A 17849-nucleotide genomic window follows, 5' to 3' on the forward strand; every position below is an offset into this window, starting at 1 on the left:
AATATCAAAACCGATTTCAAGAATCAGTTCAGGAGAAAGCAGGTTGTCGACTCAAAGTTTGCCCTTTCATAAATATATTTTTAATTGTATTAATCATTCAGAAGAAATCCTTTATAAGAAAACCTTGTGTTAAAGTCCACTGGCAACAAAATCTGTCTGCTATACTGTTATTTTATTATACTTCTATCTTCTTTAAAATTATATCTTGTAAATTACGTATAAAAATAAATTAAATGACTATGTAAAATTACATTAACGGATTAAAGGGGAGTTCCACCAACTTTTTCAAAATTCTTGCGTACGTTTTTCAGAATGGTTTGATGTGAAATACGTCAGGTTTTGACCTAAAATGTATTGAATGAATGAAAAATAGCACTCCAAGAAAACATTATTGTTTCAAATATACCAGAAAAATCACATTTAGGTTCGCTGATTATTTTACAAAGTAAAATGGCTGTATTTGCATTGCAGGAATTGTGATCCATGGCTCCTATCACCACTACTGTAAAGAAAATCTTAGTCAGTAATTTTCTCTACACTCAGCTGTCAAGACTAGAAAGCAATGTTAATTCAGAGGAAAACCAATTAAGAGCATCATTAAATTTGTCGTAACAATACAGTTCTATAAACTCTACTGTCTCACTCTGTAGGCAGTCAGCATTGAGCAGGTCCTGGCACTTCTCGTGGCATTTGACCCCACACTCTGTGCAGCGCATGCCCTGCCGGGCGATGCCCCAGAGCAGCCCCTCACACTCGTAGCAGTAGGTGGGGGTGGTGGCTGTCCAAACCTCAAAGTTATGCGGTGTGGTACAAGAGATGGGGTAGATCAGAGCCTGTAGCGTCTTTTTATACACATGACTCTTCTGCAGGAATGGAAGAAACAGGAAGACAGGAAACAGAAGAGTGAGGTGCATTATGGGATGTTGAATTTTTTACAATTAGGGGAAATGTAAGAGATTAGCGGGTGCAGGAGCATGTGTGTTAGTGGTTTGCTGAATCAGTTTAGACTGTCTCTCTGGAACCACACTATGATTGTGCTTTACAGTATATTTGGTAGGTTCTACATCTTAATTGGGAGAGATATGTGAGTATGTAAGTAGTGCTGACCACAACAAAAAAAATTAGGGATCTTCAATCTACATCTTAAATAAAGTGACTACTACAAAGAAATAGTAGTCACTTTATTGGGTGTCTAGTTCAAGAAGCAGCTCAACATGGCAAATGTAAACAAATGACTTGCAATTCAAAGCTGAGATATCAATGGATTTTCTTTTTTGGTCATTGGTTGGTAGGAGGAAAGGTCACACCTCTGTGATTGGATCCAGGTGTGACTAGAGCTTGTGCATTTATTTGCTCTTGACTATGTCTTTGTGTAGCACTGATAAAAGTCTGCTGACTGAAATATTTGCTGCTCTGTTTTCTTTACCTGTGCATCTTGCATTTGAGCATAAGGTCTGGCAAATAAAGAAAACTGATATCTCAGCTTTGAAATGTTTAACTTTGTAGCTTGCTTGAGTCAATCAAATACTTTTTTTTATACGTCAAATAGTATTGGTCACTAAATGTGAATGCTTTATTTTGTTCTATCAGATGTCTTTGCACTGTGTCTATGTGTAAATATGCATAGTGTGGGTGGTTACATATCAATTTATTATGTTTCTACTGTTGCAGCCAAATTTTCCCAGAGAAAAAATGGTACAATACAATCAATACAGTATAGCTCTCTATTTATATTACTCATGCACACACACACATACCCACATACACACACATATCACTCACCAGTTCTTCATTGTTGAGTGTGCTACATGCCATAGCAGATGTGATTCCGGCCTTCCGAGAGTTCTGCACCAAAGACTGCATTCACACAAATGGAGGGAAGAAAAAAATGAATAAATATAACAAGTGACAGTATTAAATGAAAGTAATACACATCTATATTCAGATCTATACATCTATGATACCTCAGGAATAATGCTTACCATAGCCTGAAGGAAGAGACAGCAAAGGACAAGAAAAACAAAACAATGTTATATTCTAAAAAAAAAAACCTCAACAAATTGACAACAAGAACATTATGTAATGTGGGGACTTACCGAATATATCAAGATAACAAAAATTGCATGAAAAATCTTCAAGACCAAACCATGAAGGATATGTATGTGCTGTTTAAATATCTCTGGCTGAGCAGTATGAGTGTGTTGAAGCTAATGTGTTATATGTGTGTGTTTTGTGTGTGTATGTAATGTAGCTATGTGAACTGCTCAGATTCTCTGGCCCAGAGAATCAGTAAGGCATGTGTTTAACGTCTGACACATCATGTCTGCAAGAGCTTGACACTCACTTCATTTTTATGAGTTGATGCAGTAGTCTACATTGTGAACATAGAGACTAACAAAGACAATCAAACTGTACTGATAGTGTATGCAAAATACCACACTACATCATGTAGATTATATTTGCTTATTTTAAAATGTATTTTGTTTCCTTTTAACTTTCCATTTGTGATTTTGCTTTATTATACACAAAATGGCCAGTTACAGAATGTGCTAAAAATGATTTCATTAAATGGTTATGTCACAATAATTGTAAACTTGTTTAACTTGAGCTTGTTTTAATTAAAGAAATTGGAGGATGGAAATGGAGTGACGGTCACTCACCAAGTCCCGGACTAATGGGATGGCTTTCCTCTTGCGCAGGTCAGGCATGCTGTCTATGCTGTACAGAGCTCCTCCCATCCTGTCGGAAAAAGGACATTCAACAAACCTGAGTGCAGAGTCAGGTACAGGAGAGAAAGTGTGGCAAATTATATCAGTCCTTTCTGATTGCAAAGAACGTTTAGTTTCTCCATAGGCTTTTAATCAAACTTACCTTCTGATGAAAGAATTTTTCCAAACGATATTTCAGTCTCTATTTCATTGTCTCATTATAGTCTTCTTCCAGTGATTGTTTGTTTGTGGGGTCATTTAAAGCATCCAAAACAAATCAGCCTATTTTTTTTAACTCCTGGCTTTCATATTAGTGCTCATGCACAAGCATGAAACAATATATCTTGCCTGGTGCGTTGGTGTAACTATCGGCAAGGGGGCAGAGGGGCCAGTCACATAACATGTCATTTCTCTACTTTTCTAATGTCATTAGTCAAATAAAACTTCAAGTTGGTGCCAATTTTGGTACAGGAAGACAGTCCCCTTAAAGCAAAAATAGCAGGGTCCCAGACATGTACTTTAGGGTGTGCATGCAGCACAGAGCAAATGTCTTATAAATGAATTGTCGCTACTGCTAATGACTCTCTCCAGGTCTTATTATACCTCTAAGTTACATCAGCTCTAAATTTGCTCATGAACACTGAAATATTCATTCACTCTTCCACTGGCATTGAAATGACACTTCCCTAGTCAAGAACAGACACATATGCAATAGGGAGTGGATGATGGGACAATTACCAGTTTTAATGATACAGCTGTAAGCAAAAGCTTAGCCAAATTACATATTTTGTTGATTTTTGAAGTGAAAAATCTGTAATAAACTATTTAAAAATATATCATTGTAATACAAACATTAATGCACACTTACCTTATATTTGATATCTACCAAAGGGGGTGTTACTAAGCACTGACCTTTTCAATATTATTATAGTTTTCTATTATTTAAAATAATCAAATATAAGGTAAGTGTACATTAATGTTTTTTAAATAATTATAGTTTGATACACAAGGTATTTTAGCTGGTTTCACTTCAAAAATCAACAAAATGGCGGCACGGTGGCGTGGTGGGTAGCGCTGTCGCCTCACAGCAAGGAGGCCCTGGGTTCGATTCCCCGGCCGGGCGACCAGGGTCCTCTCTGTGTGGAGTTTGCATGTTCTCCCCGTGTCTGCATGGGTTTCCTCCGGGTTCTCTGGTTTCCTCCCACAGTCCAAAAGACATGCAGTTAGGCCATTTGTGTAAAATGATCAAATTGTAAGTCGCTCTGGATAAGAGCGTCAGCCAAATGCCGGTAAAAGAATTCATAATTAAATAAATAATAATCCAAACTTTTGATATTTTATATCACGGTGCAAAACCCAGAAGAAATTATACCAGTTCAAATATTAATAGCTCTGATAAGTGTGTGCAATTATTGTCCTTCATAAAGTGATGGTGGAAGAAAATAATCTACTGCTACACTCTCCCTGCAATGCAGATGCCAGGACAACACAAGTACAACATGCAATGAGAGCTTGCTAACATGCTTCTATGGCAGAACAACACATTCCACATTTAATTTATACATACTTGGTGAGTCAAATATGTATTTGTTTATTGACTGATTTATTGATTTTTAAGTTCTATAGAAATACATTAGACTGCGTGAAAAGTATATCAATGTCATACCTGTAGTGAAACAATGTTTTTTTTCAATGAAACAGTGTATTTTATCAATAATGCCATAATATAAAAACATGATAATCTGGGAGCTAGGCCTCCTTGTTCAATAGAACCAGGCCCAAATTTAAACACTGGGTTGAACGTCGGGTGTTTTAAATCAGAACGTGTTTCCTGAGTTTGACTAAGTCTGATTATATCTCAATAGGTTCATGCTGTTCTACCTTAAGCCCTAATAATAGAAAACTGCTATAAAGTTTCAAGAGCTTACTGCAGTATATTAGGAAATAGCTCCCTATTGCTGGGGAAAACATCTCCCTCAGACTATCTGCACTGTAATTAATGTCATTAATTATGTACATATTTTTTCTGTGTGTGTGTGTGTGTGTGTGTGTGTGTGTGTGTGTATGAAATCTTTTACCTGAACAAATGGGTGAGTGTGAGCTAGTAAGTGCTGTTCTCAGCAAAATCCCCCAGCATTCTCATTACATTCAGAGCTAAAGAAGCTGCCTGGTAGTGAAGAGCAAATGAGCTAGAAAACTATACACTCACTGTCATTCTCAAACCTGACTCAAATTTGCTGAATGTCAAACTGACATTTCATTATTTGTAAGGGAAAAACTTGCATTAGATGATTGTCTGAGGATGTTCTTTTCAGACAGTCATTACCGACAGTGGCAAAGCTTTTTTAGCTTTTGGCTTTGTACTCCAGAGCACTGGAACTATAATGAAACAATGACGTTGCCGTGCATATTATCACTTTAATTAAAGTGTATGTATATCAATATCAAATGAACTGTGTAAGGACTATAGCTCTTTCTATCTATTTTTTAGGGAACCAAATGTAACCCGACAATAAAAGGCTGGAAAGATAACAAAAGGTCTAAGCCAGGGGTCGGCAACCCACATGTTAAGAAGAGTATAAGTTAAAAAATATAATAAAAACAAAAACACAGACTTTGCTCTGTTTTAAGCTTTATCTTAGCTATAGTTTCTCCAGCAGGAAACTTTTCTGGGCAAAATAGAATAGTTTCTTGTAAAATGTCTATCAATTTAAATTTTCTACGATGTCAGCTTCTCATTCTCGTTAAAATTGTCCCGTTCGACCTTAAATGGTGGCTGAGGCATCAGAATGTAACTGCGGCACCAAGGTGGAACGGGAAAATCACTGAATGTTGCTACTGCTACTGTCAACTTGAGCTTCGTGACTTTTTGGTGTTTGAAAGTTTTTTGCTACAGATTAGACAAAAATAGTAGATAGGCGAGACTGCTGTCTGTGTTGCTATGTGACCAGCAGTCTATGCACCAACCTTCAGGGTTAAAGAGTGAAATATCATTTATAAGCTGCATTAACTCCAGCCTTTACAATGATTTAATGTTAAAATGTGTTAGAACTACCAGCAGAGCTTTTTACTGTAGAGGAGGATTATTTTATTTTTATCTAAAATTCTGCTGTGGAGCTGCAACAGGGCAGTTGCTGCCCCCTGGTCTAAAGGATGATTTTTAATGTGGCATCTGGAAACTCAGTGTGAAAATCAATGAAATGTCAATGCAAGCAAAGCAGGCCAACATGAAGCTGAAAAAACAGTAGCCTAATATGACCCAAAACACTGCTACAGCGATTATAGAGTTTTTAGGGCCAACTATGGAAATTGTATAAATGGCAAAATACTTAGCATTTGAGTTTAGGCAGATTATGTTAACAAGATTAGCAAAAACTAAGAAGATTATCTCAATTCATCCAATTAATTTTGGTCCCCCAGAATCCCTATCCTAAGCCAATATACTGGAGTACAGATCCAACACAACAGTTTCACTGTTGATTCACTGTACAATTACTTATGAACCCCACTGTATACTATTAAATGACTGCTCCTTTTCTTGCTTCTCAACAGCATGCTGAGTGAGTGCTTGACTTTGACCACAGTGACTTACCCTCCCTTTCCAAACCACAGAGACTGAGAGTCTGTTTCTCCCCGTGCCTGAAAGAGAGACAGAGAGTCAGAGAGAGAGAGAGAAAGAGAGAGAGAAAAAGAGAGAGAGAGTCTTTCTGTGAACAAGCCTTTAGAGCTCTTCACAAACCCTGATTAGCTCTGTCTTCAAAAAAAATGTTTACAGTACTCATGGAGGATATTTTGATCAAATCACAATAATGAGCAAGCCTCAAACACTCTTATTCACAGTGATGCCCTTCATTTGACCTTCAGTGATGCCCACAACCTGTGATCAACATCAGAATAAATGAACATGACTGATACAGTGCTGGTGGGTCTTCATATAGTGTGATTCTAAACAATTACATGGATAATTCCATACAATTCCATGAATAATTAAAAAAATAAAAGTCTGCATTCATAAATAAGGTTGGAAACAAGTTATGTAGCTATGCTACAACCTTTATAAGAATGTTGTGTTAAAAAATTCTGCATAGGCAATCCAAGAAACAGGGATTAGAATTCTGAGGCACATTTATTCATAATTTCTCAGACAACATTTCATTACTGTAAAACATTACGATCAGTAATAAAAAATCTGCTCTCTCATTTTCAGCTGCATGAAATTCTCCTGGCACAGAATCTTATGATGAATTCCAACTGTGAGTGATTTAGCGCCTAGCAGAGATGCTTGATAAGGTGAAAGCGCTTAAGTTTACCCTTGCATTATGTGCCTAACATGCCAACAACCTTTCCATAAATTGACTAATGTATTTAGTTTAACTGGCTTGAATGACCAGAAAAGCAAGCAATAATGGCATAAACATACAATGCTGCACTTGCTTTCAGCTCAAAGAAGAAGTATTTGCAGTAGCTTACGTCAACATTAGCTCTTGTCTGCGCAATAAGGCACAAGAAAAAACAAACACACAAAGTTCACACGTCCAACACAGACCCACCTGACTCTCGTCCAAGCATGGCCCATCTGAGTGAACATGCAAATCGCGATAGCAATGAAAAGAGACTGGAGAGAAAACAAAAATGGTGGGATACACACAGACAAACGAAAAAACAACCAAAAATAACAGAGAAAACAAAAGAAGAAGCAGTGTGATAAAATTGCAAATCAAGCATGGCAGATGTTATCTGCTGTGGTCATAATATCAGCAAGACAAAGCCTCAGCATCAAAACAAGTCAGCAAATGCGTGTATGTAAAATCAAACTCATAAGCAAACTGAGTGTCCTGGTCCAGCATTTCAGAACTAAAATAATAAACAACTGAGGACAACAGGGTTGTGAATTGTGATGACTGTTGTTCTGAAGCGCATCCCAAATGATTGATGTTTCAGCTATTCAGAAATCATCCAATACTACATAGTATGCATCACTTTAACAAAGCACTTTAGCATACACCTCTGATTTCACACAGAATCTAGGTTCATTGACAGACGTTCTTCAGTCTGAACCTTTTAGAAACCTACCTCTTGCAGTTGCTGCCGGACCTTGTTGAAAAGCCGTAGCCAGTTTTCCTTGGCTCGTAGTGCTGGGTCCACAGGCTCCTTCACCTCCTCAACCACTGGCTCTCTATGCAGAGATAAATGGAATACATACATACACAGTAGGGCCAAAAAGGGAAATTATTTGGCAGATAAGTTATCTAATATTAGGACTTCTGATTTATTTGCATCAGTTGTAACCCCCCTATAAAGCACCAATCCCATCATTTGTGAGGTGCTTTTGTCAAGGAGAACAGACAATGTACTTTAAATGAACTCTTGTTTGAGATCAACACTGTTTTAAGTTTTTTTTTGTAGGACGTTTTAGGATTTTAGGGAGGTTTAGGATTGTATGAAATTTACTATAGGCTATAAGTGGCTTGTTTGTTTTTTATATATTTCCAGTCAAATTGCCATTAAGTACAAGTTATTCATTTCTCAGTCTTAAGCATCAATTAAACAAAATAATACTTCTTTAGCTTAAATTTCTCTTCTCTCTTAAAGAGAAAAACTTTAAGTACTGTTCTTCCAAAGTGACAGTTTTGGTTGTTTACCAGGTCCTGCATGGGTGCTAGGACTCCCATTTACTTTATATCTTTTAATCGGTTTTCGAACTTTGGAAACTGCTTTCCCATGTTAAATGTCCATTCAAAATGGTTTTGCTATCCTTGCTAATACATAATAGAGTCTGCCTTTGCTGCATAACATAGGCCTGTGTAAATCTGTGAACATGAGTCCTCTTCCTTAACTTCCTACAAAACTAAATACATCTAGATCGGTTACAGAGGGCTTGGGTTGGACTCAATGATGAGCAATGATCACCACTGATATGAACCACATCATTACTATTGACCATAGCATTACATCATTCAGCCTTTCCTTTCATGACCTATTGAAATCGACCTATTGGCAGGTGCATTACGAACTCATTTGGAAATGTACAGTCTTGAATAAAAATATCTGTTCACTTTCAATTTCCACATGAAAATTAGCATTACCTCTCTTCTTCAGGCAATTGCTCCTTCTCTTCTAGAGTTGGTGAGGGAGGGATGCTTTCTTTTTCCAGCTCTTCCAAAGGAGGCTCTTCCACAGGTATCTCCTCATCCTGCAGATGGGGTTGTTCTGGTACTGCTGGCTCCTCAAAGATCTCTTCTGTTGGGGTAGGGAGATTGGCTGTGGGAGCTGGGGGTTGAGAGGTGGTAACTGGAACTTGGGGTTGAGTTGGAGATTCTTGAGGTTTGGCTGAAGCTGTAGGTACTTGGTGAGTGCCAGGAGCAGAAGCTTGGACTGCTGGAGCTTGGTGTTGGGGGACTACAGATTGGGGTTGTTGCTGTGGTTGGTGGACTTGGGTTGCAGGCGCAGGAGGTTGTGAGGGTGTGGAGCCGCCTAACCCAAACACTGCAGTCAAAGGCTTGGCCATGGCAAAGAAAGACTGGACAGATGGGATAGGGCCTGAAGAGGACTGCTGATGCTGGAGAGGGGGGTTCTGCCTAGGAGGCTGCTGTGACAGGGGCTTGGCTGGTGCCTGGTTGGGTGGTTGTGGTTGCGCTTGAGTTTGAATGGTTTGATTGGCCGGTTGACTTGAAACTTGATTGGACAGCTGAGTTGGAACTTGATTGGGTGGTTGGCTAGCATTCTGTCCCTGCGGTGGTGGCTGTTGGTGCAGAGATGCCTGCTTCTCCAGTGGTGGCCTGGAGGTCGATGGCACACCCAGTGTTGGGGCAGTGCTGGTTGGGGTTGGGGTGTATGGAGGTTCCTGGTCTTCACTGAGAACTTCATCCACAGGGTACAAGTCTTCATCTTCATAGTTGAAGTCATCCTCTTCACCCTCATAAAGATCAGCCTCTTCAGCATACGGGTCTACATCCTCCTCTTCATACAGGGCACCCTCCTCACCACCATCCTTGCTGTAGCCGCCCTCGTCGCTGTAGGCGCCTGGTGTTTCATCTGGGTCCCAGTCAGGAGAGCCTTTACTGTAGGACACGGAGGAGTGGCAGGAGTGGTAGGAGTCATTTTCATCATACAGCTCCCGCTCGCCATACTCCTCACTCAACTGGGAGCTGCAGCGGCTTAACTCTGCAGAAGATGCATAGCTTCCTGTTGGACTAAGTGATGGAAAGGGAGAAAGGGAGAGAGCGAGAGAGAGAGAGAAAGAGAGAGAGACAGACAGATATCATATTGTTTTACTTGAAAATGGTAGATAAAATATGAAAACAAAGAATGTCAACATAAAAAGCAGTTATTTTTGTCTTTTTATCTACTTCATCACATTCATTTTTATATAAAGAACATGATCTAAAAAATTTGAAGCAAGCATATCGCTGCTGTCAAGACAAAACCTTGTATCTTAATTTTTGGCATTTTTCAGTTTTTGACATTATTTGAAAATGTCTGTTGCCCTTTACATAGTGTATACATTTCATGTTAAATGGACAAAAGAAATGGCCCAAAATTACTTGGAAAAAAGGTCGGGTTCCATTGACTTACATTAACTGGATACAAGTTTTTGTTCTGACAACAGCCATATGAATCGTATTATATTTCACATTTTAGTCACATTCTCCTGTTACTCCGATATAAAAAATCAACAGAAAGAATTTCAAAAGCGTTGTAAGTTGTGATGTGAATGTATGCGGACACTCGCTCACGAACTATTGCAATATATTCAATGATAAAGACAGAATGGAGCTTCTTTTTCATAATCATAGAAACATGGAAGCAACAGAAAGCTTCAGCTCCACATGCTGATCCATTTTACAATAACCAATTATTCTAGTGTTAGATTTTATTATAGTTATAGATATTTCCAAAGTCTCTGAATGTATTGGCAATAATGTTATTGTTACGGGACGGCAGGGAGGTGGACCTAAGTGCAGAAATTAAACCCAGCAAAAACAAAAAGGCAACGGAATATGCAGTTGCCACTAATCAGATGCCCGGACCAATGTTCAAACCGTTGTTGTTAGGGTCGACGGGCCACAGCGCTACCGCTGTGCCACTAGAGTGTGCAAGTGGCGATGGTCAAAGCACCTCAAGGAAGTTGGGGAAAAAAAAGCACGGGAATGACAAACAAAGGCGACGCCACAACCGACGTGCTCAAACAAAGACTGAGTAGAATGGGAAACAATAAGATAATGAGAACACAAAAGACGTGATTATGAGAGGAAAGCTTTATGCTTCCCTTCACTTGTTTGCTCTTAGAGCAAACACCTTTTGTATGGCTTGGTTTTTTCTTTGGTGAGCAATTTGGGAGCAATTACTCTCTTCTCAGCCCTCTTTGTGGTTTTGGAGCAGTTTTTGTTTCTTTTCTTTTCTTTTCTTTTCTTTTCTTTTCTGATCTTTTCTTCTCTGTTCTTTTCTTTTCTCTTCTTTTCTGTTCTTTTCTGTTCTTGGACTAAGTACTGTACCAGCCACCCCTCTACAAAGGTGCGACAAACATTGGTGTTTGTCAGCACCTTATATAAGGAAGCTTCCAGGTGCGTTGAGTTAGTCTAATTGATGCACAGCACCTTGCTGTCATCGCCCTCTGCCTGCAGCAGGTAGCACAGGTCTAACCCTTACAGTTCTCCTTGCATTGGTGGTGCAGTGGTAGAATTCTTGCCTGCCATGCGGGAGATGTGGGCTAAAGGTTACGGTACCAGCCTTCTGACCGGAAGGTTGCCAGTTTGATTCCCTGAGCTGACAGGACATGACTGAAGTACTCTTGAGCAAAGCACGTAACCCCCAACTCTTCCCCGGGTGCCATGGATAGGGCTGCCCGCTGCTTTGGGCAAGAGTGCTCACCTGCCGTCTAATATGTGTGGGTGTTTCACTTCAAGAATGGGTTAAATGTGGTGGTCAAATTTCTCTGTGTGCAAGCACAGTTGGTCAATGGTTCTATATTCTAATGGGTTAAGTACAGTACTTATCTAGTAATATAAGTACCACTTTTTAAAAATATGAATACTTCATTCACTTTTGGAAGCTGCAGTCAGGACACTCCTAGCTCACTGAAACAAGTGGAGCAATCATCTCTTAAGTCAATGTCACAACGATGTTCATAATTAGAAGTGGTCATAACTTATTGTTGAGTGCACAGTCCTGTATTGCAGAAACAAAAAACAATCTTCGCTTTTCGTCTTTTGATGTAATTAATGACTAAACCGTTCTGTTTGAATAGTTCTATTGATACAGAATGTAAACTGAATGTAAATGTAATTCATTACATAACCTCCTTTGTAAGTAAAAAAGGATACTACTGGTTACTAATTTTAAATTGTGCTTCTTTAATTCTTTCAGTATTTTCTCAGTATTAAATACATCTATTAAATTGACTGTGTTGCTAAACTAGTCTTTTAGATTCCTGCCAGTGATGTGAGCCATCACTTGAGTCAGTTTCAGCAGTTGAAGGTGACAGTGTATATGAAAAAATGAAGAACATAAACACAAACAAAGAAAGAGAGAGAAAGAAAGGGAGAAAGATTGAATGAGGGTGTGAGGCTATATTTGATATAGCCAAACAGAAAACAAATGCAGTAGAGAGAGTGAACCATCCATCAAAAAGATGGAGCATCTTTAGCAGCCGTGGGATGACTAAAGTGGGAAAATGTCAAGAACAACAAGGTTGACTCATCAAACAAGCCCACACGCACACTCATACACCTCAATCTCTGTTTGCCCTCACTCTGCTACCGGCTATTTATGCATTACCATGACATGGAGGACACCTCCAGAGTCTTCTGCTTGGGAAAACACAGGACTTTTATATCTTATTAGACTGAAGCACCTATTAAGGATCCGTCCTGTATTTTTAAACCTAACAGCAGTCTTTTTCCAGGAAATGCACTGAAAGCATGGGGCAAAGTGCTATTCTGTAGGCGGACAATTTCAAAAGGGAAAGCTTTTAGAGAAGCTATTCAACAATGCATTACACCATCATCATAACAAACCCCTTATAACATGTTTATTTAAACACAATAATTGCATTTGCATGAACATTCTCTGGAAAGGAAAGAAAAGAAAAGAGAAAGGAAGAGAATAAATAGTAAAATGACAAACTAAAAGAAGAGAAAAAAATAAGAAAAAAGAAAAAAGGATGAGGAGAGAAGGAATAAGGGGAGAAGAAAAGAAGATAAAGCAAAAGAGAAGTGAATAGAATGGAGGTAAAGGAAAGAGAAGACAGGAGAAAGAGGGAGAAGAGTACAGATGTGATAAGATGAGAAGAGAAAGGAGGAGAAGAGAAGAGAAAGGGAAAGAATAGCTAATAAAATTGGCAGTAAAAGGGGAGAAAAAAAGGAAACAATAAGGGGAGAAAAATATGTGAAAGAGGACAGAAGAGAAAACAGTAGAAGTGAGAACAGATGTTAAGGAAAGAGAAGAGAATGAAAAAGAGGTCAGAAAATGAAGAGAAGAGAAGAGAATGGATGGCTGGATGGTAAGAAATAGAAGAAAGAGAAGGAGAACAGAATAGATGCCAAGAGAAGAGAAGAGAAGAGAAGAGAAGAGAAGAGAAGAGAAGAGAAGAGAAGAGAAAGTATGAATGTCAAGGACAGAGAAGAGAAGATAGTGTGAAGAAAAGAAGGGAGAAGAGAAGAGAAGAGAATGTGAATGAATGTGAAAGAAAGAGAAGAGAAGAGAAGATAATGTGAAGAAAAGAGAGGAGAAGAGAATAGAAGAGGAGAGGAGAGGAGAGAACAGATACCAAAAGAAGAGAATGGAAAGTGACTGAAAGAGAAGAGAAGAGAAGATAATGTGAAGAGAAGAGAATGAATGTGAGGGAAGGAAGAGAAAAAAAGAGGAGAGAAGAGAACAGATGCCAAAAGAAGAGAATGGAAAGTGACTGAATGTGAAGAGAAGAGAAGAGAAGAGAATGAATGTGAAGGAAAGAGAAGAGAAGATAATGTGAAGAGAAGAGAATGACTGTGAGGGAAAGAGAAGAAAAGAAAAGAGAATGAATGTGAAGAAGAGAAGGGAAGAGAATGGAAAGTGACTCACTGTGAGGAGAAGAGAATGAATGTGAAGGAAAGAGAAGAGAAGAAAAGAGAATAAATGTGAAGGAAAGAGAAGAAGAGAAGAGGAGAGAAGAGGAGAGAACAGATGCCAAAAGAAGAGAATGGAAAGTGACTGACTGTGAAGAGAAGAGAAGAGAATGAATGTGAAGGAAAGAGAAGAGAAGAAAAGAGAATGAATGTGAAGGAAAGAGAAGAGAAGAGGAGAGAAGAGAACAGATGCCAAAAGAAGAGAATGGAAAGTGACTGAATGAGAAGAGAAGAGAAGAGAAGAGAAGAGAAGAGAAGAGAAGAGAAGAGAAGAGAAGAGAAGAGAAGAGAAGAGAAGTGCCCGGGTGAGGACAAAGAGAGAAAAAAAAGTATCCCTGAAAAAAGAGAAGACTCACAGATCAGACATGATGAATGAGCCTATTAAAATACCAGGAAGAGAAAGAGAAAACACGTCACACACACGCATACACACACACGCACACACACGCATGCGCACACACACACACACACACACGCATGCACACACGCACACACAAGCATGCACACACACACGCATACACACACACGCACACACACACACACACAACAATCTGACCCATATGCAGTCACACTCTTGCATAGGCATTTCACCCCACCCCTCTCACACACACAGCCACATACACATGTGCACAGTTGCTGCTGACAGATGTGTTCTGCACTATTGACCACTGGACTGGTTACTGAATAATGCATGAAGTAGCAGAGGACTACTTCTTCTTCTTTCGGCTGCTCCCTTTAGGGGTCGCCACAGCGGATCATCTGCCTCCATCTTGCCCTATCCACTGCCTCCTCTACTTTTACACCAACCATCTCCATGTCCACCTTCACTACATCCATAAACCTTCTCTGAGGTCTACCTCTTCTCCTTCTGCCTGGCAGCTCCATCTCCAACATTCTCTGACCAATATATCCACTATTCCTCCTCAACACATGTCCAAACCATCTCAACCTGGCCTCTCTGGCTTTATCTCCAAACTGCTCCACCTTCACTGTTCCTCTGATCTGCTAATTTCTAATCTTGTCCATCCTTGTCACTCCCAACGAAAATCTCAGCATCTTCATCTCCGCCACCTCCAGCTCAGCCTCCTGTCTTTTAGACAGAGCCACAGTCTCCAAACCATACATCAAAGCAGGACGCACTACTGTCTTGTAAACCTTCCCTTTCACTCTTGCTGCTATCCTTCTGTCACACATCAGCCCTGACATCCGTCTCCACCCACTCCATCCTGCCTGCACCCTCTTCTACACCTCTTTTCTACACTGTCCATTGCTCTGGATGGTTGACCCAAGATATTTGAAGTCATCCACCTTTACGACCTCTACGCCTTGCATCTTCACCTTTCCACCTGCCTCCCTCTCATTCACACACATGTATTCCGTCTTGTCTCTACTGACCTTCATTCCTCTCCTCTCCAGTGCAAACCTCCACCTCTCCAGATTCTCTTCCACTTGCTCTCTACTCTCACCACAGATTACAATGTCATCTGCAAACATCATGGTCCATGGAGCCTCCTGCCTGACCTCATCTGTCAACCTTTCCATCACCATTGCAAACAAGAAGGGGCTCAAAGCTGATCCCTGATGTAACCCTATCTTCACCTTGAAACCATTTGTCACTCCAACTGCACACCTCACCACTGTCTCACTATCCTCATACATGTCCTGCACCACCCTAACATACTTTTCAGCTACACCTGACTTCCTCATACAGTACCACAGTTCCTCTCTTGGCACCCTATCATATGCCTTCTCTAGATCCATCCATCTATGAAGTAGCAGAGGACAAAAAACAAAAAAACAAAAATGGCTTTAACATGAAACACACCTTAGGACAAGAGAGTGGTGCACTAGAGACATGCACAGGTACTCGAGGACTTGGTTACGAGTTCCAGTTGCCAGTTGTTGAGTACTGAAATCACAATTCGGGTTCACTTGTAAAGTTTTAGCTACTTTGAATTTACTTGATTCCAATGGTGAAAAGTAACAAAGTAAATGTAATTCGTTACTGTACTTAAGTAGTTTTACTTTACTGAAGTTTTTCCATTTTTGGCAACTTTTTACTTTAACTCCACTACATTTCAAAGTCAAATATCTTATTTTTTACTCCACTACATTATGCGAAATATGTAATTCCTTTTGGTTTATATGTGGGTAAAAATGTAACATGTCAAAACACAAGAAGCATGAAGGAAGCGCACTAATCAGGGCACAGCGTGCACTTTGTTTTGAGCTCGTTTTGACCTGTTGGACATAACGACTCTGTGCAAGCACAAGGTTCAATGTCAGTGTCTATTCCAACATAAATGATGGAACTAACCTAATTTTGTGTAAACAGACACAATATAGAATATGTACACATATGCAGTTGTGACTGACGTGTCTTTTTTCTGAATTTATACAAACACTATTTCATCCTATAGTACATTTGTTTTTGCCTGTTTATGAACAGAAACCTACAGATGCAATACAGTAAAGGAAAACTCATTTGTAAACCTGTGTTTAAAGCAAGTTTTAATTCATCTTCTAACTAAGTTGAATTAAGTTAATTAATTTTTTAGTACTTTTACTTTTGATACTTAAGTACATTTGAAGGCAAATCCTTTTGTAGTTTTACTCAAGTGGAGGTCTGAAGGGAGGACTTCTACTTTTACTGGAGTAATTATTGTTGTTCATTTTACTTACCTTTGGCAAGACCTGTGTTGATTTAATGTATTTCATTAAAGTAGAACTGATGTACACATTTGAATCAAGTCAAATCAAAGCAGCACGTTTGAGAAAAGCTGATCTGAGAGTGGTACACAGACACTGTTACGCTTTGCCAGCTGCTGTGTGCAGTATTATATGGCAATCCTGAATTACTGAAATCCTATCCTGAAGGGCCAAAACACTGCACACTTTAATGCTCTTTGTTTTCCCACACACTCATTTCAAATCTAATTACGCCTTCAGGAGTTCAATCAGGTGCGTCACGACAGCATAAACATTTGATTGTGTTGTACTACATCTCTTCTGTCTTACATTTGAGGCCTACTGTTAACTCTTAGCAGTGCAGATGTATCATTTTGTTCTATATTAGATTCACATTATATAATTATATAATAATTACACAGTTGCTTAATGAAATACTTTTATATTCTGTATTGATGGGCTGGGCTGTGTTTTGATGAAAAGAACAGTAACAATATAATTTCCTTCTCTACTTACAAACACAAAAGTGGTGTCAATTAATAGTCTACAATGTGCACTTTTGATAGAGATTCTCTGTTTGCTTTAATAAGCTCAGAGTGAGAAATAAGTCGTATACAATTGCGACATCTTTTTGTTATGGACGTCAATGAATGTGACTTCAAAACCTTAATGATTCGGAAAAACTCTATCAAAACTAACGATTTCTCACAAAGAGATGCGCTCACACAGACACACCTGATTGCTCTGTGGTGGTCATAGTCGATGTCGCAGCTGTTGCCGGAGCGGGAGTAGTTGGTGCGGGTGGTGCGGTGCTGGTTCATAGGGTACTGGTGGACTGAGGCATTGGGCTGTGAGGTTGAGTAGAATGGCGGAGGGATACTGTTACTGGTCTCACTGCGATAATCGCTGTCCCGGTCGTCCACCGCACTGTCCGGATCTTCATCTAGAGGCAGACAGAAGCTATTTGTAAGGGATTAAACCTTTAAAATCCCAGGATTATGACATACCTTATTACTTAAGTATTATTATTCAGTGTCTACTTGAACATCAAAGCAAACTGGCTGAGCTATTCTTAGGTTATAGAAGTTAAGAAGTGTGCCCTGGCTATTTAAGGGGATAAAGAAACATTCTAGCACTTTTCAACCTAATCTCTGTCAGTCACATCTATATTAGTTACCATGGACATTTCTCATGAATTTCCATTTACTTGTAGTTGCTTCAACATCTGCCCTTTGGCTTCTATGTGTTTTTGAGATAACAAGTTTTCTGTTCTTTTCTGACAAGCTAAAATTATTGCTTGTGGGAATCTATTGTATGATTGCAAACTGACAAAGACAAAAATGATTAC

At 39.3% G+C, this 17849-nt stretch overlaps 1 protein-coding gene across 2 annotated transcripts in view; it reads right to left on the reverse strand.

Annotated features, from left to right (window-relative positions):
• LOC108427160 (protein unc-13 homolog A) overlaps nucleotides 1–17849 on the reverse strand; it is an 84675-nt gene that overhangs the window by 31742 nt on the left and 35084 nt on the right. For both annotated transcript variants that reach the window (XM_017697120.2, XM_017697119.2), the window contains exons 9-16: nucleotides 17237–17444; nucleotides 8795–9901; nucleotides 7782–7884; nucleotides 6301–6347; nucleotides 2661–2739; nucleotides 1983–1988; nucleotides 1783–1857; nucleotides 644–863 (exon numbers count right to left, since the gene is read on the reverse strand). In XM_017697120.2, coding sequence (XP_017552609.1) covers nucleotides 644–863; nucleotides 1783–1857; nucleotides 1983–1988; nucleotides 2661–2739; nucleotides 6301–6347; nucleotides 7782–7884; nucleotides 8795–9901; nucleotides 17237–17444 — 1845 coding nt within the window. The remainder of the gene's footprint in view (nucleotides 1–643; nucleotides 864–1782; nucleotides 1858–1982; nucleotides 1989–2660; nucleotides 2740–6300; nucleotides 6348–7781; nucleotides 7885–8794; nucleotides 9902–17236; nucleotides 17445–17849) is intronic.

Source organism: Pygocentrus nattereri, chromosome 19 (genome assembly GCF_015220715.1).
Source record: "Pygocentrus nattereri isolate fPygNat1 chromosome 19, fPygNat1.pri, whole genome shotgun sequence".
NCBI classification, from domain to species: Eukaryota; Metazoa; Chordata; class Actinopteri; order Characiformes; family Serrasalmidae; genus Pygocentrus; species Pygocentrus nattereri.